At 44.5% G+C, this 18234-nt stretch overlaps 1 protein-coding gene across 1 annotated transcript in view; it reads left to right on the forward strand.

The window, feature by feature from the left end:
• NBEA (neurobeachin) overlaps nt 1-18234 on the forward strand; it is a 465975-nt gene that overhangs the window by 186433 nt on the left and 261308 nt on the right. Inside the window, exons 32-33 of the mRNA XM_045294000.1 lie at nt 679-805; nt 8801-8928. Coding sequence (XP_045149935.1) covers nt 679-805; nt 8801-8928 — 255 coding nt within the window. The remainder of the gene's footprint in view (nt 1-678; nt 806-8800; nt 8929-18234) is intronic.

Consider the following 18234-nt stretch of genomic DNA (forward strand, 5'->3'; position numbering starts at 1 on the left):
GTTGAGTGGTCAGTGGGTTGATGCTGCGAGGCTATTCGGTTGGAGGAGAAATCATATAGGACATGATAATATTTAGCAACACTAGATGTCCCTCAACTCCACGACTCTGGGCCATTTCCTGGTGCGTTACAGGAAAACCCTTTCTCTAAGGGCATGTTTGTATCGTTGAGGAAAGGGCGTTATTTTCAAACTAGTTACAACCCAACTCCTGTGGGTCCCTGTTGAGCAGCTCCTGTGTCCAGTGTAGCAAGAGACACTGTAGTGTGGGAAATTGAGGCTCAGGTGACCCCAACTAAACTCTCCCATGACAAAATCAAAGCTCTGCACAACATAGCAATGGAAAGAGCTGGCTCTGCAGCCTCGGACTTTGCTTTGTTTTATTAGTTTCCTTTCTGGACACTTTCTGTTCATCTGTGGATGTCAGACCCCATTTGTAACACCTGCTTTTACTAGATTAGCAAAAGTCGATTAAGCAGATTTTAATGCAACAGCTGCTATCAGTCGTATTTGTGACGTGTTACCAATATCTGTAGGGCCAACAGATTTCTTTTTCCAATGGTCGCATGATGTTGAAATGCAGATGAGCAGCCTCAGACTTAGAGTGATGGGTGTAATTTAAGTCATGCCAGCCAGGGGGGGGGGTGATGTTTAAGGCTGAACCTTGTTGTCTTTGGACAGGTGCCGTGGATTCAGGGTCTTCCTCCTCCTCCTCCTCATCTAGCTTTGTGAACGGGGCCACCAGCAAAAACCTGCCAGCGGTGCAGACTGTGGCCCCAATGCCAGAGGACTCGGCAGAGAACATGAGGTAGGCTCTGCCCCTCTCCCACCAGATGAGGCCTGGGCAGTAGGCCTGGTCGCAGTTCCTGACAGCCAAGGTGGCATTGTATAAGCCACCCTCTGCTCTGTTCCTACTTATTCAAGACAAACATCAGGAAGTGATGTTTTATTTCACAGTCTAAACAGAGAGCTCGTGACTGTCCTTCCTATATTGTCATCCCTTGTCCCCCTGTGTATGTTAATAGTTTTAAAAGGAGGTGGATTCAAAACATGCCCAAATCATAGCAAGACAGGAGAGGCCATGGGGTGAGGGGTGGGCAGTTGGGGGCAAAAGTTTACGAAGCAAATGTTTGAAAGGCATCAGCCCTCCTCGGTGACTGATACACCAGATGAACTGACATACTGCAGTGCTGCCATAGCTCAGTGCCATCTAGTATGACTTCTAGGGAACAGTGAGGTAGGAGCTAGATCATGCGTGTGTGTGTACATGTCTGTGCAGATGTGTGTATATACAAAAGCTCAAAAAAACCCAACCAACTCACAGCGACTCTATGTACAAGGGAATATGGGTGAAGGAACGTCAAGAGGCTCATGGGAAACTCCACAATGGTCATCCTGCTGCTCTGCGGACCTTGGAAGGCGCAGCATTGTGAACTGCAGGTGAAAGCATGCAGAGAAGACGTCAAACCACTGTGTCCATGCCAGCCGGAGGCATGAGCACATGTGGTGCCGTCACCCAAGTCCAGGAATAACCCCAAGCCCGCTTCTGTGCCAGGAATAACCCCAAGCCCGCTTCTGTGCTAGGGGTCAACAGGCCCCAGAGTCCTGCCTTGATCTCCTTTCTCATCAGAGTTGCTCCTCCTCACACCCACCAGCCTGGAGGCCATATGAGATGAGTGTGTCTGTTGGGGATTTCATACACATGGAAATATACAGTGTCTCCTTTTGTTCCCACTGGACAGCATGCTGATGAACTCGTCCATGTTGCATGTAGTGATCGCTCTTTCTGTTCCATTTTCATTCCACTGTGTGGGCTTACTACCCCTTAGCAATCCATCCTACTGGTGGTAGGCATGTATAAGTCTCCAGGTTTAGCTACTTCAGGTAGCTGCTGTGAACACGGCTGTGCATTGGTGTTGGTCCCCTGTGCAGGATGTGTGCGTCTCTGCTGGGTAGCTAGCTAGGAGTGGAATTGCTGGCACATAGGGATTGGGTGCTGGCAGTTCATGTGTCTGCAGGGCTGCTGGTACATAGCGCATCCTGAGAGGCTCCCACTGACTGTTCCTACTGGCGTGGCCGCGCTCCCTAAGATTATAGCCCCGTTCATGTCTGTCAGCTCAGGAGAGCAGGGGGATATTCCATTGAACTTCAGTGTCCTTTTTTCCTGGTGATTAATATGGTTGAGCATCATTATTCTATGTTTTTGGTCATTTGGCTTCCCCTTTTTATGATTTGCCTTGAGAGCTTTTGCTCAATTAGAAGTGTTTTTGTTTGAGTTTATAAACCATCATGCATGATAAAAACAAGGCCATGGTCTATCTCTTTCATTCAGTGGCTTTTTATTAGCTTATCGGTATGGTGTGTTTTGATTCTCAGAAGTGGTTCATTTTAATGAAGTTTAGTTAATCAATTTTTTGAAGAAATCCTTGTCTGTATTTCCCCTTTCTTCTGGGTATTCATGTGTGTGCGCGTCCTGATCTGAAATCCACCTGCAAGGGGTCAGCCTTAGTGAACCTAAGGTAGAAATCAGGTCACTATCACAGGGCCATCAGTTTGAAAGTCTGTTCTAGCCCAGGGTTGACCTTTTACCATCCGCCCAGTGTGTGTGTGCCTGATCCTGGATTAGGAATCCACCCTGCCCCGCTGTCTCTCTGTCCATCTGCGTGCCGCTGTCTTTCACATCCAGCTTAGTGAAGATCTATGTCAGGGGGAAAAATCTCTCCCCACCCCGCTCTTCACCCTTGAGTGCCCTGAGATACCCCACTGCCACCGTTCACGCAGGCTTTCAGAGTGCTTTCTGTGAAGGTATACAAGCAGCGTAGGTTCCCATCCCATCCTTTCTGCACAGTCACTCCGGGGCCCAGGCGGCAGGAACATGCTCACGGTCCTGCTCGGGGGTCCCTTCCCCTCCTCTGGCTTCACTGGCCCCTGTGTCCTCACTCTTATCCTACAGTGCTTGTTGGCCGTTTAGTCTCAAAAGGGGGATGCTTCAAAGGGGCATATGCTTACATCATGTTTTGAACTAATTTGCCCTTCAGCTACAAGCTGACTTCAGGGGTCAGTTTCTGTTTCATGTTTGTGGAGCATCTCAGGGCAACATTTTCAGAAGCCCCCCGGTAGATACGTTTTTTGTTTGTTCATTTTTAGTAATTTAAGGTTTTGTTCTACATTTTTCTCCCCTGTCACCAAGGTTTCTCTGGGTGGCCCTGAGCAGTGCAGTCAGTTTGGGGTAGTGGAGCACCATCTAGTTCTCCTGGTCTCAGGAGAGAGGAGGCCATGGCCTGTAGAGGCATCTCTTCTGTGAGGTTTTGGTTTCCTTCCTTCTCGCTTACTCTGCATGAGGAGCGACCAGTAGCTGTAGCTTGGCCTCTTTTAAGTTTTTAAAACTGTAGACACGCATGACTCACCAAACTAGGGGGCGGAGCCTTACTTTTCTTAACTGTACTGTGCCAGTGATCTGGAATGTTTCTCTGTATTTCCATGTGAATTCTATAATTTGGGAGTCCGGAACACTCTAAAATAACTTGCTGGAGTTTGGAACTTTAACAAGGAGTGCATCCCATTCATAGATCGATTGCCGCTGGCATTAGATTGCTTAGTTTTTTATGATACTGTGATTGCTACCCTCTGAGTTTTGTACAGTCCCCGGGTTTCTTTTGTTGTTCCTGAACTACGGCCAAGAGTGATTCTGTGTTTTCTATGCAGAAGTCTCATATGTTTCTGATTAAGTTGATTCTCGGCAACTGGATATTTTCTGGGTTGTTTTTTTTAAATTATCCTCAAGTTGTTTCACATCAACGAAAGACATGTTTTCATGATGCTGTACATGAGATACTTTAGTTTCAGTGACCGAGTGTATGTGACAAGCAGGTCCAAAGGAGGGGGTTTCATTTCTGTAGGAGCAGATTATGCATTTCCAGACGGTGGGCGGCCGGGGGAAGTAAGCCCAGAGATCAGTAGTCCTTGTGTTCACAAGGACCACACTCCAGCGAGGTTTCTTCCTCTTCTGGTTGGGTCACTGGCATGTGTAGGACTCGGGATACCAGGCATTCCCCGTCTGGAATTCCCACCACACTCCGTGTGGTGGCTCCGTGGTGGCGTTCTGTCGGCTTGGAGAAAGATGTGGCATGGGCCTCTCCGGTTTGCTCTGTCTGTGTTTGAAGGACTTCTCTTCAAGCTCACAGGTCCTGTCTGGGCTCCAGTGAGGGCATTCGCCACCTGGGGCTGCGTCTTCCATTTGTAGCTTTCTCTTTCCTGCCGTTTCCCATTTACTTCCTGAAACGTGTTCACACATGTTGTTTGCCTCTCTGATGAGACCCTGTATCATGATCCGTGCTGGTGGTTGTGATGCAACATCCCTTCGAGCCCACCAGCTCAGGGGCTCCCCGTGGTGGGAGTGGAAGACAGTCTGCCATGGTTTCCACCCTTCCCCGGGGGAAGTGACAGGTGCCCCCCAGGATGTTTTTGCTGAACCCATTGCCAGGCCTTTGTTCTTAGGTACCTGGGACAGACACAAACCCCGAGACCCTTGGCCATCTGTGGGGGCCCCACCCTTTATTTGTCACAGCCAGGGACCAGCATGACTTGTCCTCCACTGACCACCTGTGGCATTTTGTCATTCATACTCTCCTAGTCTTGTCCTCTCAATCTGTGTGTGCTTAAGCAGGCTAGGCCACTTGTCCTTAGTGACATTTTAGAATCTGGGCAAAGTAATTGATTCCTGAAGCTCTGTGTGCCCTGGTGGTGCCCTGGGTAAGCACTCAGCTGCTAACTGGAAAGTGAGTGGTTCAAACCCTCGAGTGCCCCAGAGGGGAAAAGATGCCACCTGCTTCTGTAAAGATTGTGGTCTTGGTGACCCTGTGGGGTAGTTCTGCTCCAGCTGGCCGGGCCACTATGGGTGGGAATTGATAGGACAGTACGGGTCTGGTTTAATAATACTCTTGGCTTTGACAATGACAGTAAGTACTTCTCTCTCTCTGAACTTGATCATGTAGCTGCATTGCTTGAGGATATGCTATTATTTATTTTTCAGTCTAGATTTTATTACACCTATCCATTCTGCCATGATTTAAGAATGAATGGAGAAAGTTCAGAAATTTTATCTACTAAATCCAATTAGTGTTTACTTAAGACATTATATGAAAGACCAGGGTCATTTTGTTAAACCCAAAGTAAATAAAACTTGTTAAGTTTATGAAGCAGCAGAAACATAAAGAAGTTTATTAAGAGAGATTGTGATTCGGGCAGTGAGTGCCATAATGGAAAGTAGATGATGTTTTCTAGAATTGCTCAGCCCAGAGCACTGTGGGGAAACAAGCCAGGCCTGTGTAAGCCCTGTTGACAAGGAGAGGTGTACTGTGGGAAGTGCAGGTCCAAGCAAACTGTGCCCCTTTCCCCATCCCTGTGAGTGTACTCTCCGACCTTGGGTGTGCCTGCTGCAGTCCTAATATGCCTTCACAGTGCCATGGGGACCTGTCAAGTACCGTTTCCTCCCAGGGTCTACTATATATTTGTTAGATCAATTCCATAAGATTCCTCTAATACAGGAAGAAGCAAACTCCTGTCTGTCCCTTTTGTTAAAAGGGATGTTGAAGTGTTTTAAGTCGGCACTGGAGCAGAGGAATTTCAGCTAAAGTGTGGTGATCTCCTGGGAAGGCTTATTTGCTGGATATGGTCATTTTGCTGCAATGGCCCATGAACTCCCGAGGTGGCCACAGATTTTCTCAATAGAAATCAGCAGTTCTCTTCTATGCATGGGTTTATATTCAATCTCAAGGAAAACAGCCCAAGTCAAAACAGTCCCCTGCCAAGCCTCTTACATACCGAGTCCTGTAGGTGTTGCCAGTGGGATGGGGGTCGGTGGGGGTGTGGAGGTGTCAGGGAGAAGGAGAATAAGGGCCGAGAGCATGTGTTTCAGGCTGCAGTATATGCCTTCCCCATGGAGCGCTCTGGACTTTCCAACTGGGCTGGGGCACAGCAAGCTTCCCCTAAGACGGGGTCAGCCACCTGCTGCACCTATCACCTTCCCGTCACCTCCGAGAACCTAGTGGGCCAAGCCAAAGGAGTGGCATTTGAAGAAATGAAATCAGCTTTCAAAGGCAACAGAAAACCAACACTTGGTCTTTTAAAATCATGAAATAGTCGCCCTGTTCTTACAAAACCATTTGGGAAGAATGTATCTTCTTCTGCCAATTCTTCTCTGTTCTGTGTTAGTTTTGAAGAGAAAATGGCTTCATTTTTATAGTATAAAGGGCAGAGCATTTTCCTTGATTCACTTATTTAACTTTTTTTCTCTTATTTTTAATTTAATAGACCCCTCTCTTCAATATGTCGGGATTGTGATGAAGATTGAGTTTTAGACTGAGTTTCTGATACTGAAATTGAAATAACAGGAGGAGCACAGGTTTGGGTGACTGAGGGCTACAGTGCTGTTCGGTCAGCATTGGGCTGCTAACTTCAAGGTCAGGTTCCACCTCACCAGCTACTCCGTGGGAGAAAGATGGGGCTGACTGCTCCCCTGAAGAGTTATAGTCTCAGAAAGTTTGTCTAGGGTTGCTGTGAGTTAGAATCAACTTGAAGGTAGTGGAGGTGCTCCTGAAGCTGAGATGGGTGTTTGTAGCGTCTCCTCTGAGGATGCGCATGGTGAGTGTCACCTTCTTGACAGCGCTTCTCTCCTGCAAGACAGCGCAGTCTCACAGTCACTGAGGATCGCTGACACTAAAGCCACTGCCCCTGGCCCTGCGACCAAGGCCATTCCTACTCCCAGGAGCCCTGCAGAGGGACTCGGACACTGCACATGCTTACGGCAGCAGATCGCCTGTCTCATCTCCCCACTTAGAACATTGCCCGGTCATTTGATAGGGAATTTTGTCCAGATTCTTTGATAGTTCTGTTATTATTTAAAGGTTTTGATCTCTTGCCATAAATAATTCGCTATCCTGTTTATCCTGTTAAGGAATGAAAATTATGGGAGCAGAATGAAAATACAATATGCAAGAGTTACATTTAATATTACATTAAGCTTTATGAAAAAAAAATAGATGCAGAAAACTGTTATCACAGAGGATCAGTCGAAAGGCCTGTTTTGTTCATTACCCAGGTATCAAGGCAACACTAACACATTTGTATGCATAAATGTGACCAGCACTACAATTGATTGAAGTTTCTATTTGATATCAAATCACACAGAAAGGTGTGACTTTTGCAACTATAAAGCCTTGAAATCTGACAAAAATACATAAAGATATACATTTTTATATAAAGTAAAAAAACTATCTATTTTCCCACCTGGTACTCTAAGATGTCAGCCTCCTTGTAATTCATACAGCATGCAATCTTAAAGAAGAAGGAGTGTCCCTGCTCATACACAGAGAAGAGTCTCTGTGGTTACTCCTGACTTTTCTACCCTTCCTGGACCCTCCTGTTCTCTTGTTTGTGGGAGGCCAGTGAACCCTGCTGGTGGGTAGCTGTGGCCGGGGAGAGCTACCCCATATTGTTTCCTGGATTGTAAGTTCTGTGAGAGCAGATAGTCAGGTCTCTTTCCCATGAAGTGGCTGGGCTCCAAGGCCAGGCTTTCCGTTAGCAGCCCAGCACAGAACCATTGCCCGGCAGGGCTCCTGGGGGCTCCTTTTGTCTTCTAGTGGTGGTGGTGTGATGCGCCAATGTCACAGTCCATAAGAGCAAACGTGGGGTGTGTCTTCAGCTCAGGAACTGTCACATGTGCCAGCACTGTTCACCTCTGCTGGGGGCGGAGGGCGGGGCCACAGCTAGCAGACTAGAGGCCTAGGAATCAAGTCAAGCGCTGGCTTCCCAGCTCTCACCTTGAAGACTGAGTGACTATCTCTTACCAGTTATTCATTTCCTTGAGCAGCTACATTTCCTTCGCTCACTCTTTAAAACTTCCTTCAGGCATACTATTCAAGGTGCTCTCAAGGTCAAATAGGACTCATGTAGGACCATATAACTTAAAATTCAATAGGAATAAACAAATGATTGAGCCATGCAAATTAAACTAGACTCACTGCCATAGAGTTGACTTAGACTCATAGGACAGACTAGAACTGCTAGTGGGTTTCTGGGGCTATAAGGCCTGACAGACGCAGACAGCCTCAGGGACCAGTACATCGAAGTTAAAACGTCTTCCAAACCCACTGCGACCAAGTCGGTTCTGACTTAGAGAGAGAAGATCTTCTAGGACAAAGTGGAATTGCTCCTTAGGGTTTCTGAGACTGGATCTTCAAGGGAGCAGACAGCCTCCTCTTCCTCCTGTGGAACAGCTGCTGAGTTTGAACTATTGTTCTTACAGCTCATGGTACCATGCTTAACCTGCTGCACTACCTGATGGACTGGAAAATGCCCATTGTGGTCAAAAGCAAATCAAGTTGCTTCCCAGAATTCCCGTCATCCTCTTCCATGTTGTGAGACTACTTCTTTGAGAGAAAAGGTGGGGCCTTCTGATGGTACAGAGAGCCTTCAAAGGGTGTCCATTGCTCTGACCAGGGTTGCTCTCAGACAGACAAAAGCACAAACAATGACGGCAAGAGAACAACCCTTCCGAAGTTCTCCAGCTGGTAATGGAGACTGGTTTTTACAGGGTTCAGAGACCCGCACCCTCATCACACACACAGTTAGAGCCTGTCTTTGGAGTCCTTGCAACTAACCGCCTGTCAAAATGGACAGAGTGTCCTTTCTGCACAAGGCTTGTTGCCATTCCACAGACTGGAAGTGTACAGTTCACATTAAAAGTTGTTGTTCACTTCATACTGAATAATATTTATTGCTCTCCATGTCTTAATTTCAACAGCATTACCGCCAAACTTGAACGAGCACTAGAGAAAGTGGCTCCGCTTCTCCGTGAAATCTTTGTAGACTTTGCCCCGTTCCTGTCGCGCACACTGCTTGGCAGCCATGGACAAGAGCTCTTGATAGAAGGTATGACCTGTCTCTCGTTCTCCTCCGAGTTTTTGTCCTTCCTCGGTCTTCTGTTCCTCCTGTGTGTTGGGGCTTCTGGGGGAGGGGTGATGCTTGCTGAAAGAATTTGAAGCCATTGGTATCACACGTTCTAGTAAGATCTTCAATATATGCTCCCAACCCACTCTTTTTGTTCAATAACCGATGTTTGCCTGGTCTGGGCCGATGGTAGAATGCAGCACCCGGAATGGGAGTCGCTGGTTTTCTCGTCCACCAGGGCTGCCCAGTGTCCTCTTAGGTGTGTGTGTGGGTGGGGTGGGGGTGGGGGGGCTGTTCACCAAGCACGAGTCTCCCCCATCTTCTTCTCTCTCTTTAATTGACTAAACTATTTCCACCGAGTGTCCTAGGAGAATCCTTCATCGAGACAGCATGATCATGCCGAGCAGTCCCTAAACATGTTTTCAAAGCCACTCGCCTCCTACGGGGATCTAAATAAAAATGTCACAGAGTTTATTTTCCCTCTTTACCGCCTCTGTGCTTCCTAAAGAGAAGAGTGACCGATAGACAAACACAAAGAAACAACCTGACAGTTTGGTGGGATTAGACTGCAGCATCATTAACTCAGTAATGGTGATCAGAGCTAAAATAAGATGAGGAATAAAACTAGTAAGGTGTGACACGTGGATTTCAGACTAGGTGAGAGATCCTGCAGTAGGTTGTTTAGCAGCACGAGCAAAGCAGAAACCAGGTGATCTTATAAGACTCCCATCATTTGTTCCTAACTGGCACTTTGTGATGCACGAGAGGCTTCAAAACCTTCATGGAGGATTCCATTATCGTTCAACTCCATTTTCACAAACTGGTATCTAGGGAAGGCATCAGAACTGCTCTGACTCCTCACAACAACACACTTATTGTTGATGAGAATGAAACCATCAGTGACACGGTACTGGGAATTCAACTCTAAAATGACTCTTTATTAGCAGCGGGTTACCTGGTATTTATGAATGCAGAATTTAAAAACCATCACAGGTGACTTTCCCCACCAGTGATATGAGGTGCTTGTCCAAATCCATAAGCTGTACACCCAGTTCCTTCCATTTCTTGCTTCTGAGGCTTTGTGGATTAGAGTCCTGCGTACCATGACTAAAGCCAAAAACAGGATTTCTTTTTGACTGAATGCTGTGTCTTTGTCTCTGCAGCTAGTTTTGACCTAACCATAGGCCATTGTGTTTGACATCACCTTCATTTCTATGATATTGGATTGTGATGTGATATCACTTTTAAAGAAAAGACAGTGAGAGAAGAATTGGACAGAATATTAAAAGAGAACAGTGATAGGTAGACAAACACGAAGAAATGACCTGACAGCCTGATGGGCTCCTAGTGACAAAATGGAGAAACAGGCATTTTTTAGCATTTCTTAGATGAGACAGTTTTCCATAAGTCAAGTGTTCATTAAAGACTGTCTTAGACTGCGTTCCCTAGAATGATATATCTCTGTGTGTGTGTGTGTGTGTGTGTGTGTGTGTGTGTATGTGTGTGTAGAGAGAGAGAGAGAGAAAGAGATTTATATCGGGGAAAATAGCTCACACAGTTGTAAAAGTGGGCTCATCGGAGTCCAGGCAGGCTCCAAGTCTGCCGGTCAGATGGATGCTTCTCCTGACCCATGTAGGTTCAATTACTGATGAACCAAAATCAGCAGGAATACCACAGGCTGGGGACTGCAGAGATGCATGAATCCAAGGTTAGACTTGGGATGCCTCCCTTTATTGGCAAGCAGTACAACAGGCCATTGGTTCAAGAACAAAGAATCAGAGATTGGTGAAGTACGTGCAGACTCCGACCCAACAAAAAAGAAGCCAACTTCCCCAGTGCGTCCACTTACATAGGAAGTAGGCCACAACGCTGAGGAAGCGTCCTTTCAATTGCATCAGGGCTGTGACTTGAGACTCCACTCTAATCTCTTTACAACTAATGGACTGCTCACAGCAGATTCCATTCTGGAATTGATTACACCCTGTTAGGTGACATCATAGGAGATCGGATTACTAGACCTCAACGGCCAAACCTCTGAGAAGCCTGGCCCAGCCAAGTTGACACACAGCCCCTAACTGCCACAAAGACTAGTGATGGCAAATGCTTTCTTTGGCCCCCAAAGTTCCATATTTTCAGTTTACATCTTGCCAACTCTGATTTTGTTTTGACATTTATTTAAAATCTTTTATCTGTGATTTATTTCTGTTCTCTTTCTGGGAGATGGAAGGTGCAGGAGATGCGTTTTTGTAATAAGCTCCCATGATGCAGCTTGTGTGAACACTGGTACTAGATGAGTGCTGCCGTGGAAACGACAGCTGTGATATGAGTGAGCCTGCCTCCCACAGCACCACAAAGATGAGAAGAAACTAGCTGAGGCCTAGCCTAGTTGCAGACAAATAATATAAAGGGAAAACAAAAGACTTTTAGGGTAGATGCATATGAGGGGTTAACTGCATTGAAACGCATTCTTCAGAGAAAATTTGCTGTGTGAAATGCAGCTGACTCTAAGCTTTCTATAGCCCCTGGCTGTGTGACCCTGTGAATGGCAAGGCTGGTAATTATCACTTCTCTCCAGTCCCAAGGAGATCAACCTAATCAGAAGAATTGAATAAAGTCATCAGAGGAAAACTACAGTGTCTTCTCTCTCTCTTTCCTTGTTGGAATGCAAAATTATTCACCATCGAATGTCAGTTAATTTGTGCAGGGGTCAGCCCATCTCTGTTTCATCCTCGAAACCTTGGTCTCGCAGAGTGGAATGTGCTGCAACTTCCACGGGAGATTTTCATAATCAATATTGTGATGTCCAGAGAATTTTGCATGTGACACCAGTCTTCATTTAGAGAACGCCATGTGCCTCTTTGTCTCCTTGTGTGCTGTAAATCCAGAAGCGGTCGGGAGCAGGCTCTGCAGGTGTCCGTGAAGAGCTGTTGCTGCGGTGAGGAGCCGCTCGGCAGCTTCTGACTCACAGTGACCCTGTGTACAGCAGACCGCAGTCTGGCACCGCCCTCACAATCGTGCTGTTGGGCCCTCTCCTGAGTTTTTCAGTGGGTGATAATCTATCGCTGCTCTCCAAAAGGTTTTCAGTAGCTCATTTCTCCCATGTGGACACAGCCCATTTCTTCTTTATCGTCTGTTCTTTGCCTGGAAGTGCTACTAAAAAACCGGTCCATTTTGGGTGGCACTGCTGGCAGTTGAAATACCGATGACATCGCTTCCAGCATCACAGCAGCACACAGGCCCCACAGTCGGACACACTGACAGACCCGTAGTGGTGTAATGGATTAGACACAGGCCTCCTGGGCCACAGTCTGTCTGTCACACATGCTTGCTTTCTTTTGGCTTATTTTATTTTTAGAGCCTTTTTAAGAATGTAAAATCCATTGTTCTCTTGCTGGTCACTTGCGACCAAGTTACCCACTGGACATGAATTGTGGCCATAGGTGGCCAACCTAGATGTCCTGGAAGGTTTCAGCTCACCGCCACAGATGACTCTGCTGAGGCATACCAAGTGTGGCTTGGAAACCCCCTGTCCATCCATTATTCCTTTCCATACTTATGATGGTTTTTTCTTACATAAACCTGTTTTGACGGATTTATTTTATTTATTATAAGGTGTTCTGGATACCGGATGCTTTTGAGACCTTTATTTCAAAAGATAGTCAATGTCATTTCTTTCAGCAGAGCATCAAATGGAACTGTCATATTTTCTCAGCTCCAGACAAGTCAATTTTACATTGATTAAGACCAAATTACTGTGAATGTAAAAAGCACTCCGCTTCCAACAGTTTATTATTTTTTCAAGTCTTTTTAGCAATCACTTAGGGAAGAAAAAGCATTAAATATTTCTTAAGTGCCCAAATGAAACTGGAATTTGTAATATGCCATTTCTAATATTTAAAACTCTGATGTGCCATTAAAAATGACTTTCTTTCTAATTACTCTGTAGCATCACCTGCTCATGTGTACATAGACAATAGCATCTGATCAAATCATCGTATTGCAATTTTCAATTAGCTACTGACAATTGTAGTTCCTAGGGTTATCAGAACACCAAGATATCACAATATAACATAACGTTAGCCAACAAAGCGATGCTCCAGGGATGATATATTCCATAGAGGAAGCTTACATCTGGATCAGTGAGATAGAAAAGGAGCCCAGTCAAGTACCCGGATCAGTTGAATGTCATTCAGTCTTACCAAGTGTGATAACCAGATCACCTTCATACTAAAATGATTATTAGTGTAAAGGTTGAAACATTGCTGGCTATCTGTTACACAGGATGTTGTATGTAGTTCATTCCTTTCTTTAAACATACAACCTTGCTCTGTCTTCTATGTGCCTTCAAAGGTGGGGTGATCAAGCAACACATGGAATTATGAGAACCTTAAATCAAGGTTAAAGACTCCTTAGTCATCTAGATTGAATGTCAGTTCCTGCATAGGTTGTTGACAGGAACCGATTAAAGGGAGCAGTGGTATACTTGTTTGAAGGAAAATTCTAGAAGACAGTGTGGTTTCTGGCCATGATGGAGGAACAGGGAGTAGATAAACCCTTCCATCCTGGCCACTAGAAATGAGAACAGAGCACAGGAGCCCACTAGATTTAGAGAGTGGGCAGAGGTAGCAGACAGTGCTGGCCCTTGAGGTGATAGAAACCAAGGTGTGGATCTCTGTTTGCCCTGCCCTTGCTCTCAGGCAGTGTGGCACTGAAATGGGAGGGGCTCTCACACTTTGCACAGGAGAGACCTGTCCCTGGAGAAGGACACCATGTATAGGAAAATGGAGGGGCAGAGAAAACAAGGAACATCCTCAAGGAGAGGGAGCCACACAGTGGCTGTCACAATGGCTTATGCTAGGGATAATCGTGAGGACGGCACAGGGGCATGCAGGGTTTCGTTCTGCTGTGCAGAGGGTCGCTGTGGGACAGAAGTGACTCCATAGCATTGAACAGCAGCACGCGAGGTCCGCTCTTAAATTCACAAAGACAGACCTCAAAAAGATCAAGCTGATCTACCAGGAAGTAAAATGTAGCACATAACTAGAAGAAAAACCAGTTAATAAAATTTATTCATGAATGTCAAAAATTGTGGATTTAAAAGGTAAGGATTGGTAGCTATTGTAAATATGTTTAAGTACTCAAGGGAAATATGAACACATTTATGTGGAAAGAGATAGTTAATATTTTTTTAAAAAGAGAGAAACGGAGTTCCAAGAGATAAAACCCAGAGGAGGCGTCAGGAACAAGGCGGTGTGAGCGCATGTAAGACTCTAGCCCTCCCGCAGAAACACTGATAAGAGCAATGAAGAACCTGCCATTTCAGTTCTGTGTTAATCAGAGGAGTGAGTGAGCGCTTCTGGCCACACGGTGAAACCGCATTGCCGTTTACCCTGCCCTCCTCCCTAATGGGCTGGCAGGGTCACAAATCCCCAGAGGGGCCCCTTCGTCTGACCACACTAAGTAGGATGGAGTGGTGAGCAATGACTGGTAGATGTGACTAATTGAAAGGGTCTAATGTCCTTGCTGCAACAAAAATTCATAAGGCATACTAAGAAAATGCAAATGATGGCCCAATCCAAGAAAACAAGATAACGGAGAGACATCCCTATGGGAGATCCAATAAAGTATCTAGAACCCCATTACCATTGAGTCCATGATGAAGCCCCAACACAATAGTAGTATGCTTAATGAACTACCCATATATACTTGAATCTAAGCCAACCCAAATACCAGCCAAGGCACCTAATTTTACTAAAAAAACTGCATTAAAAAATGTACTGGAAAACTCATATACGAATATATACGGTAAGTGAACACATAAAAAATGTGAAGGAAAATGATTCATGCACAAAAGGATACGATCGATAAAGAGAGAGGAGTATAAAAAGAAACCCGGTGGAACTGGACCTGGAAAGTACAATCAAAACAATAAAAAAAAACAATCAGTGACAGGACAAAACAGCAAATTTGAGGGAGAAGAAAAGAGAATCAGAAAACTATCCTTGAGTCGGAAGATCAAAAAGGATCAAGATCAATAAGCCTAGCCTCATGGCATGGTGGGACAGCCCTGAACAAACCAATAGACACCTCCCGAGAGTCACAGAAGGAGGGGAGAGAGAGAGAAAGACTTGGAAGAAATCATCACTCCCCACTGCACTGCAAGACAACAACAAAAACATTTCCAAATTTTATGAGCACATGAATCTAAAAACCCAAAAAGCTCAATTAACTCAAAGAGGTTAATACAGAGATACATAATCCAACTCTTGAAAACCAAAGATAAAGAGAAACACATTTCCACACACAAAGAATCATCAGTAAAATTAAATGCTGAGTTCTCAGTAGCCTTGGAGGGCAGAAGGCAGGGGAGACATCCGTAATATGCTGCAAGAAAGAACCTGTTGACAAAGAAGTGTACCTCTCTCAAGAATACGGGTAGGTTAAGACCTCCCTAGATAAAGAGACTCACTGGATGGATGTGGGTTAAAGACAAGCCAGTGGAGCCTGTGAAGGCCAGCCCTGCCTTGCAGTAACTGCTAAAGAGAGAGTTCTTGGGGTAGACACTCACCTAAATCCACATCCAAACCAATATAGGTGATTACATGGGCAAACACAAGTGTTAGATTGTTTTTGTTGTTGTAGTATTTTTAGTAATTATGTTCTACATGATTCCAAAAGACAAATTCATAAAATAGTATAAAGGTATGCCACTGACCACGTAGTGTATGACCAAAACTAACTGCCATTGAGTTGATTTTGACTCATAGCAACCATATAAGCCAGGTTAGAACTGCCTTACTGCACTTTTGAGGCTGTAAAAGCATCATCTTTCTCTCTCAGAAAAGCTGATGGGTTTGAACCACTGCCCTTGTGGTTAGCAGCCAAACACAAAACGCACCACATTATGGGCTATCAGTACATGTGGAGCTCTGGTGGGGTAGTGGTTCTGGACTGGGCAGCTAACTGCAAGGTGTATGCTTTGAAACCACCAGCTGTGCTGCAGGAGAAAAAGGGAGAAAGATGAGACTCTGCTCCCATAAAGATTGATCGCCTCAGAAACCCACAGGGGTAGTTCTACCCCTCACCTATAAAGTCACTAGGAGTCTGAATCAGCTCCATGGCAGTGAGCTTTGTTTTGGCTCAGTATATATATATATATTTCTATGTTTCTCCATTGAAACTGTTATTAAATTAGGATAGGTTATTATAAATGTAATACATTAAGTAGAATCTTCATGGCAACCACAGAGAAGCTATCTAAAAAGGATAAACAAAAGGAAAGGAGAAGGGAATCAAAATTCACTATGAAAAATTTAAGGAACAGAAATGGTGGCAGTCTCATACCAAAATGGAGGAAGCAAGTCCTTATTTAATTACTTAAATATAAATTGATTAAACTCTTCAATTAAAAGGCTCAGAGTAGCAGAATGGAATTTTTCAAAAGCGTAAACCATCTATATTTGTCTAAAACAGGTTAGACCAAAACAATTAGTTAAAAGAATATCCCATGTGAACAAAACAGCTGAGGTGGTTTTATTGATATCAAATATTTGGTTTTAAGTCAAAATCTGCTATGAGGCCAATAAAGGTATTATCCATTGATAAATGTGTCAATCCATTAAGAAGATGAAACGTTCATAAATACATATGTACCTAATCTCAGTGCTCCAAAATATGTGACACAAATGCTGACAGAATTGAAGGGAGAAATAGACAGTTCTTCAAAAGTAGGTAAGCAGGGTGCCGACCACTGTCCACCGTGGATGGACCATCTAGACAAATACCCTTAAGGGCATAGAAGATTTCAACAGCACTGTAAGCCAACTAGATCTGTTTGGAACACTCCATCCACCACAGTGCAATGCGTGTTCTCACCAGTGCACATGGATCCTTTGCCACACGACCCCACACGTTGATTCACAAAACAAGTTTGGACACATTTAACAAGACTGATATCATACTAAGTACCATCTTCAACCAACGAGGAATGGAACTAGCCACTAACAGAAGTGAAATTAAAACATACAAACATGAGGAAATGAAACGGCAAACAGGCTAAGGAATTAATCAAGAGAAATCTTTGAAAATGCATACAGCGGAATGGAAATGCAGGAACAACACATCAAGACTTTGGGAATGCAGCACATTAGTAAACAGGATCTCAGCACACCTAGAGAAAGACCAGCAAACGAAGCCCAAAGTTCTCAGAAGGAAAGAAATACCAAAAGTCAGTTTAGAAATAAATGAAAAACTACAAATAAGAAGAATCACTAAAAGCAGAAATTGGAGTTTTGAAAAGATCGGTAATATCAACAAGCATTTAGCTAAAGAATGAAGAGAGAGAGAATGCAAGTGACTGAAATCACAAACGAATATAAGGAGAACATTACTAACAACCTTTGAAAATGGCAAAGGATGATAACAGGAGATTGTGAAATATCATATGCCTGCAAATTAGAATTTAGATGAAATGAACAAATTCTTAAAAAACATTAACCAAATTGACAAGAAGAGATTTTTTTAAAATCTCAATGTACCTCAACATGTGAAGTTATTAAATCGTCATAAAATCTCCCAACAGAAAAATAAAATAATAATAAAACCTACCAACAGGAACCTGGACCAAATGACTTCATTAGCTAGGTCTGGCAGCCATTTTGAGATTTAGCACCCATTCTGTACACATTGCTAGCAGTTACGTTTTGTGATAACACTGAACTGGGAAAATCCATAGCTTTCAGTGGGGGAATTGATAAACTAGGGTGCATTAGAATGTGGAATGCTGCTGAGAAGTAGGGGGAATGAACTGCTGACATCCCCAACTGCTTGGATGAATTTCACAGACATTACTCTGAACGGGAGAAGCTTGCTTCAATCTGTTACATGTCGTTTGTTTTCATCTATCTGATATTCCCAGAAACAAGAAACTGTAGTGATGGGAAACAGATCACAGGCTGCCTGGGGTTGTAGGTAGGAGAGGCCATCAGAGACAGACAGTCCCAGGAATTCCTTACAGTGACTAGTCTGTATGCTGACCTTGGTGGTTATGCGCTGATCAATATATATTAATGCTCAAAGAAGATTGCTGCAGAGTTTTAAAAACAAGTTCGTTTTAATGTATGGTAATTTAACAACAAATATTCTCTTAAGCTAGAAACACGCACAGCAGTATCACCAACTTGGAGTCAGAAATTATGCACACTGCAAGGGAGTGGAATGCCATCTTTAAAGGAAGAAAAGACCGCCAAGCCGGAATCCCTTACCCAGTAAGACTGTATGTCAAACATG

Source organism: Echinops telfairi, unplaced genomic scaffold, assembly GCF_000313985.2.
Source record: "Echinops telfairi isolate 266 unplaced genomic scaffold, ASM31398v2 ScPeMD7_2565;HRSCAF=3150, whole genome shotgun sequence".
Classification (NCBI taxonomy): Eukaryota; Metazoa; Chordata; class Mammalia; order Afrosoricida; family Tenrecidae; genus Echinops; species Echinops telfairi.